General features: G+C 53.8%; 1 protein-coding gene across 1 annotated transcript; it reads left to right on the forward strand.

Annotated features, from left to right (window-relative positions):
• The first annotated feature begins 3,857 nt into the window (after nt 1-3,857).
• On the forward strand, nt 3,858-6,677 carry HER10_EVM0001553 (sulfate adenylyltransferase). The gene is made up of 5 exons (XM_035471297.1): nt 3,858-4,422; nt 4,637-4,664; nt 4,731-4,913; nt 4,966-5,114; nt 5,188-6,677. Exons 1-5 carry the CDS (start codon nt 4,254-4,256, stop codon nt 6,381-6,383), a joined length of 1,725 nt encoding a protein of 574 aa, XP_035326545.1. The 5' UTR covers nt 3,858-4,253; the 3' UTR covers nt 6,384-6,677.
• The last annotated feature ends 796 nt before the right edge of the window (nt 6,678-7,473 follow it).

Genomic DNA, 7,473 nt, shown 5'->3' on the forward strand with positions numbered 1-7,473 from the left:
GTACTTCGTACACAAATAGTTCGACTTGGTCTGAAACCAGCCACCCGAATCGTCAATGGCGAGCTATTCAACCACCGCTGATCCGGAACGCTACCGACCTAAACGCAGCTTGCGGCTTCCCAAAGTCTCGGCGTCCAAGACAATTCAAACCCGTATTTGCCGCCTTAGTCCGGAGCGGCGTGCCAGGCACATCACGGATACACGTGCGCATCAGGTGCGCCATCTTTGGCATTTTTCAAAGTTCCCCGCTCCGTTGCCAACGAACATCCGTTCCGAGTACTATTCAAGAGCAAGACATCAAGAACTATTAGGCGGGAGCAGCGTCTCCCGAATCCTCAACCGTTGCGTTCGCCATTCGAGAAACAAGACCCCATCGTACTCCACCACGGCGGGAAACCCATTCCACTCGACGTCCATCCCCAGCCACACAAGAAGCTTGCCAACGATGCCCAGCACCAAATCCGCCAATCCAAGCCTTTTCTTTCCCAAACGAGCCGGGATATCCCATCTCCCTGTTGCCAAACGTTTTTAAGCTAACACTCACCGCAGATCTGCGTGTCCATCTCCCGACCACTGGTCTGCAACTCGACTCCATCTCCCTCGTGCTGCATCACCATTGGTCAGAAGTACTTCTGCCACGAGGTCCGGCTACATTCTGAAGCGTCTAGGAGGTGTAAACCTCCGGGGCGGCTTGCCCTAGAGCCGCCTCGAGTCCAGACGGCACGCTGCGTCGATACGGCTCCATGGAATGAACAGGTCCAGCCGATCTACCCTTTCTGCCACGAAATCCTTCGATGGAAAAGAAGCTGGCATCGAGATTCACAGTCGAGAAATGCTAGTACCGGCTGACTTCTCGGTCGCCAAAACCCCTGCTTAGCAACACCCCATTTGCCTAGCGGTGGCTTTAAGACACATGCATGTCGAATTCGCGAAGAGACGGCGCGGAACTATGACTTCATCACTTTGCAACAACCCAGACACCATACAAAGGAAATGGCCATTCGCTTAGCCGGCTCTCGAATCTGGTTGAAGGGTATCTGGACGAGCATCGAGTCTCAAATACGGTCGAGTCATCCAACATTCATGCTTTCATGGTAAGCTGCTCTGTCTCTCTGGAATCATAAGAAGAGGCTGGACCATGGGTTTCGTCGTTCCTGCAATTGCTACCTCGAGCCCAGATGACCGCTAGGCGACTTGTGAACTCTGGCGAGTAGAACACTTCGTTTAGGAGCTGCACTGCTGCATTGCATCCATTACCGGCACGGCTAGAGCCCGTTGGGTCCAACAGCCTTATCAATATCGTTCAAGGGGCACCAGGCAGAGCCGCAAACTTGGCCAATTGCCTAGATGCCCTGCTTTACTTTGTTCCAATGACAGGAATCTTCTCATAAACGAAGGAGAGTATTCCTCACCGCAGTTGACTGACTGCAGAACCGGTCTGCGCGAGCTGTTACTCGTGGATCCACAGAGTCGATGAGTTAAATATTGATATCGGACTTCATTGCCAGGCGGAATGCGTTCCGAAACCACCAGAAGCATACGAACCCAGATACCATTGACCTTGTTGAAACTACAGTAGCCGACTGCCTTGAGAAGGGATTGCGCTGCTTCTTTTCGAAAACTTAACCACGCCTATATGTGTGCGCCAGGTACTAGTTCGCTCAGTCTGAACACGTACTCAGCCGTCGGCATCAATGCCATTGCCACCGCCAGAGGAGTCTCGGCAATGCTATAGGGATACGTATGAACGCTCCAGCAAAGCGTGACGAGGTCTCTGGCCAAGGATGGTTTGATCTTGAGTGACGAAACAATTCCCAATGATAGAGATGGCAAGGCATCAAAGAAAGCGAAGAAGCTCGGTCGTCCCTGGTTTGATGAGGTACTCGTATCTGGAGGACGGAGAGGTCATTCACGTCATGTGAAATCTCCAACTAGAGCACTTGAACCTGGAGGCGTGCTAGTAGTGTATCCGAATGTGCTGGCGATCGCGTGAGCGCAGGAATCCTATGCGGAGGCTATTGCCTAGGGTGTTGAAACCTGTCGAAAGACATCTTCACCTAAGGGTATTCTGTCTCGTTGAAAGGCTTGCAAGTGCACAGTTCAAGCTTGGAAGATTTTCATGGCTTAACACAGAGGAATAGAAAACGGCACAAGTCTTTATTCGGACAGTTGCATCCAACAACCAACGATCCAATCAGACAACCCCAACGAAACCAAAATTGGGAAACGCGAGGTTTTACAAACAGAAATTCCCCAAAGAGGGACAACCTGAACACTGCATCGTTACGAACCTAGCCTCTATGGTACCTCTGGCGTCATAGGATATCCGAGTTTTCACTTCTCGATGATCTACGCTCAGTATTGTGGAATTGAGTGGGCGAAACTCCATGGAGACAAGATTCCGCGAAGAAGAATATCCACCACAGCGAATAGCCAATGAAGTTCCGGAGCCATAGATCTTCAGGAACTTAGTCTCGGGAACTTGGCTGGTGGTGGAGCATGGCGGCCAAGGAGTGGACACGGAATGTCATCAATGTCCACGGCATAGAGAAAAGAACTGGAGCAAGGGATCTCGGTGTGTCAAGCGACATCGGGCTAACCCCGCAGCCGGCAGCCGGGGACCGGCAACCGACAACCGCGCAGCCGATCGACGCGGACGTCGGGGCTACCCCACCACCCTCACCGAGCTGACCGATTGCACTTCGTAGCAAAGAGATCGAAACGGTCCAAGTCGAGACATGAGATTCTTGGACGAGATCTACAAGCTTTCAGATAAGCTGCTGTCAAAAGCCTATCCAAAGGATCGGGTCCACGTTGAACCGGCCAGCATACTGTTCTGTAACACGTGCAATGACTTCTGGTCTCGAACGACATGTGCCAAGAAACACGATGGAAGTTTTGCAAAGAGCGGCATGTCGCCATCGTGACAATCTGAATGGCGCGCAAGAGGCCATCACGGTCTTCTACAATACAGAATTGACATATCTTTCGAGTCTTGGACGTTGATAGGACGCCAAGAGTAGCCAAGGGCGGAAGACGCTTGGTATTCTCAGCCCTTCTGTTGGTGAGCTCTTCAAGGTGAGGTTACAGGTGTCTAGCCTAAGCCAAGAGGCTGGGCGCCAGCACGCCAGATGAGGCAGGAATTGCAACTTTGACAACGTCTCTGCGGCTTGTCCTGCAGCTTCTGGCACGGAATTGTCTTGCAATGGCGCGTTGTCGGGAGTCAGGAGGAGGGTAGAACGTGGCGCAGGGTCCCTGATGATTGATATCGGGGGTTATCAAGCCACATTTGGCGGGGTACTTTGAGTTGGCAATCTTCGTTGCGCCATACCACCGACCAGGACCCTTGATGAAGAACTCGTTGCGCTGGTATCGCAGGTTTCTACGCTATTCCGAGAAGTCTCTGCTTTCCTCTTGGACGCAATGTAAACCTGCGGTGGTCAGGCTGGGTCGAGGTGTTCTATCAGACCTGGAGTAGGTTATTACCAATACCCGTCCCGACGCCTAATAGATGCCGGAACACCGAGCCGCGACATTGCAAAACAGCGACCCCACGGCTTCATGGATCTCCCATGGGTCAGTCTCCGGGTCAGATATGCAACAGCATGGAGAAGAGCAGACTTTTTCCGCGGCTACGCACCGCGACCAAGCCTCTTTTCGGACGGAATGGGATGGGATGGGATGGGACCTTACGGTAACTTATCGTGGCGAACATGACTTAGTCGTGGCTGACTGCGGCAGAGAGGGCTACAAAGAGCCAACATTGGTAATTAAGAGTACATGGCATGCCGCCAAGGAGGGTACATGTGCAAGGTAGCGATCACGTCATTTGAACTAAACAGCCTCCAATTTTTACCTTGGACAACGGGGTATCCGTACAGCACCAGCAGCGCACCTCAGCAACACACGCAAGGCCGATTTGACGCCGGGAACGAGCGACAATTCTCTCACTTTGTCTCTGTCCTTCTGTCTGTGTGTCTGAGGAGAATAAAAGACACCTTTGCCCGCGCCCGTCTCCTCGCCAGATTCCCTCTCCCGCTTGTTCTCCTGTCTCTTCTACTTCATCCGTGAATCCCCTCCCATTTACCTTTTTATACCCAATATTCCCTTTACAACGAGAAGCTGCAGGCTCAATTCGTTGTGTGTTCTCTCTCTCTTCCTCTCTAAGCATTGTCTAGAGTGTGTCTTTTGACGATCCCATAATAACCCTCTCCCTATTACAAAGCTTCGTGCTTTCTTCAAAAACATACGCAATGGCCAACTCTCCCCACGGCGGTGTCCTCAAGGACCTTTTCGCGCGCGATGCGCCGCGCCAGTCTGAGCTGCTTGCCGAGGCCGACAAGCTCCCTTCTCTCCTATTGACCGAGCGTCACCTCTGCGATCTTGAGCTGATCCTCAACGGTGGTTTCTCTCCTCTCGAAGGTACGTGGTATTTCCTGCCCGCGCTGTTGCTGCTACTTTCTGCTGGCTGCAGCAGCAGCGGCTGCCCCCCCTTCTGCATCCGTTGCGCGACGACGCCGGTGGGGTTGCGTCGCGGAAACGACCCCGCCATGATTTTTTTTGGAGGGGCAAAGTTCCCCACGATTACGTTGCTCGCTCAAGAACAGCGGGACTGACTGTGGTGGCATCTCTATAGGTTTCATGACCGAGAAGGACTACAATGGGTACGTTGAACATGCGAACAAGACTTGCTCCCGAGAAAACACTGGTTACTAACACAATTGGTGCAGAGTCGTCAAGGACAACCGTCTCGCCGATGGCGCTCTCTTCTCCATGCCCATCACTCTCGATGTCTCCCAACAGCAGATTGACACCCTCTCCATCAAGCCCGGTGCCCGCATCACCCTCCGCGACCTCAGAGACGACCGCAACCTTGCCATCCTCACCGTCGAGGATGTCTACAAGCCCGACAGGTAGGTCAAACATGTCTTCAGGGAATTGGCATTGGCTGACATGTTTCTCTAGAGTCAAGGAGGCCATTGAGGTCTTTGGCAGCGACGACGACACCCACCCCGGTGTGAAGCACCTCTTCAACAACACCAATGACTTTTACGTTGGCGGTAAGCTCGAGGCTATCCAGCGTCTTGCTCACTACGACTTCCTCGACCTCAGATGTAAGTCCACCACGCCCTTGGCGCATACCAACGCAGCAAAACCCAGAACATCGAGACTAACGAGTACCAAAAGTCACCCCCGCCGAGTTGAGACAGCACTTTGAGAAGCTCGGCTGGAACAAGGTCGTCGCTTTCCAGACTCGCAACCCCATGCACCGCGCCCACAGAGAGCTCACTGTCCGTGCCGCCCGCTCCCAACAAGCCAACGTCCTCATCCACCCCGTCGTCGGCATGACCAAGCCCGGTGACATTGACCACTTCACCCGTGTCCGCGTCTACAAGGCTCTCCTCCCCAGATACCCCAACGGCATGGCCGCCCTGGCCCTGCTGCCCCTGGCTATGCGCATGGGCGGTCCCCGTGAGGCCATCTGGCACGCCATCATCCGCAAGAACCACGGCGCCACGCACTTCATTGTCGGCCGTGATCACGCCGGCCCCGGCAAGAACAAGAACGGCAAGGACCACTACGGCCCGTACGACGCCCAGGTCGCCGTTCAGAAGTACTCTGACGAGCTCGGCATCACCATGGTCGAGTTCCAGGAGATGATTTACATCCCCGACCGCGACGAGTACCAGCCCGCCAACGAGATCGCCCCTGGCACCCACACCGCCAACATCTCTGGTACCGAGCTCCGCAACCGCCTCAAGACCGGCAAGGAGATCCCCGCGTGGTTCTCCTACCCCGAGGTCGTCAAGGTCCTGCGCGAGCAGAACCCCCTCCCCGCCCAAAAGGGCTTCACCATCTTCCTCACTGGCCTGCTCAACAGCGGAAAGGATCAGATCGCAAAGGCCCTTCAGGTCACTCTTAACCAGGGCGGCGGCCGCTCCGTCTCCCTCCTTCTCGGCGAGACTGTCCGCCACGAGCTCTCCTCCGAGCTCGGCTTCAGCCGCGAGGACCGCGACAAGAACGTCGGCCGCATCGCCTTCGTCGCCTCAGAGCTCACCCGCGCCGGCGCCGCCGTCATTGCTGCGCCCATTGCGCCTTTCGACGAGGCCCGTCAGAAGGCGCGCGAGCTGGTCGAGAAGGCCGGCCCCTTCTTCCTCGTGCACGTCGCCACCCCGCTCGAGTACGCCGAGAAGACGGACAAGCGCGGCATCTACCAGAAGGCGCGCAACGGCGACATCAAGGGCTTCACCGGCGTCGATGACCCGTATGAGGCGCCCGCCAAGGCCGACCTCGTTGTCAACCTCGAGCAGCAGACGGTCCGCTCCATTGTTCACCAGATTGTCCTGCTCCTCGAGAGCCAGGGTCTCCTGGACCGTTTGTAAACGCAAGAGTTTTGCAGACTTTCATCAATGAGCGATATAAGTGTGATTTATACGGCATAGAGCGTACATGCGCGTAGACCTCTTCTCAAAGCGCAAAAAATTGGGTGGATATATATACATCGGAGTTGAGACTTCAAAGACAACCTTGGGATATAAAAGTTGTTTGATGATGAATTTTTACGAGTTATTTTATGCAAGAGAGATGGCTATAAAGCATCATATAGTAGGCTAGGGTTGGAGAGTTGGATAACACATTACTTTTACCCACATATGGCTGAATAGTGGAATGGAACGATACTTGAATGATACTGCTCCATGGGATCGATCTGAATTGGATGTGACGGTGAAACGAGCGACCATCCAACATGGGCGGTACCAGATAAGATTTGCTTACAAGGGTCAAACAAAACCGAATCATTCGAGATCAAGTAGCTACGCCTACCTACCTCGAACAACCTCGGATAATGGCATAGAGATGATGGTGGGTTGATTGATTGATTGATTCATGGTGGTGTGGTGCGCGAGAGACAAGCACGAGGATGCATGGCCCGGGCGCTTAGTTGCTGGGCGGGGCGGTGATTGGTGCGAGAGACAGCTCGACGGGACGCTGCACCCATGCGGTTCGTTTGTTGGTGCCCGATGGACGGCGGGTTCGCGCGCCGTTTCTTTGCGGAAGAGGAGGTAGGGAGGGAAAGGGTGGAAGGGTATCAATACATGGGAGGAGGGGTGGTAAAGTAGTAGTGTAGTTTGGTTGGGCCAGGATGGGGTTTATTTTGGGAAGCATTCTAGTTACTTTATCCACTCTGTCAGTCTGTCAGTCTGTCTTCGGGTGCAAGATGAACGTTTGATGGTCAGGTTGGTTCATCGAGTTTGTTGGATGGAAAGTGTATCGGCGTACATTAGGTACTCTAAGTGTTGATGCTAAAGGTAAGTAAGTGGTATATGGCCCGGTAGTCCAGCGAGTCTAGTCAGGTACGTGAGACATGGGCATTTCTATTTGAGGCAGCAATGTCTCTCTCTCTCTCTCTCTCTCTCTCTCTTGGAGCACTGTGATGGCGACTTTTGTGCGGTATAGGTGGGCATGATCTTG

This window comes from Colletotrichum scovillei, assembly GCF_011075155.1.
Source record: "Colletotrichum scovillei strain TJNH1 chromosome Unknown Contig00011, whole genome shotgun sequence".
Classification (NCBI taxonomy): Eukaryota; Fungi; Ascomycota; class Sordariomycetes; order Glomerellales; family Glomerellaceae; genus Colletotrichum; species Colletotrichum scovillei.

Excerpts from the sequence above, each read along its gene's own strand:
- HER10_EVM0001553 (XM_035471297.1), top strand. The coding sequence starts at position 4,254 with ATGGCCAACTCTCCCCACGGCGGTGTCCTCAAGGACCTTTTCGCGCGC. Across the intron at positions 4,914-4,965 it reads GATGTCTACAAGCCCGACAG|AGTCAAGGAGGCCATTGAGG; the intron begins GTAGGTCAAACA and ends ATGTTTCTCTAG. Across the intron at positions 5,115-5,187 it reads CGACTTCCTCGACCTCAGAT|TCACCCCCGCCGAGTTGAGA; the intron begins GTAAGTCCACCA and ends GAGTACCAAAAG.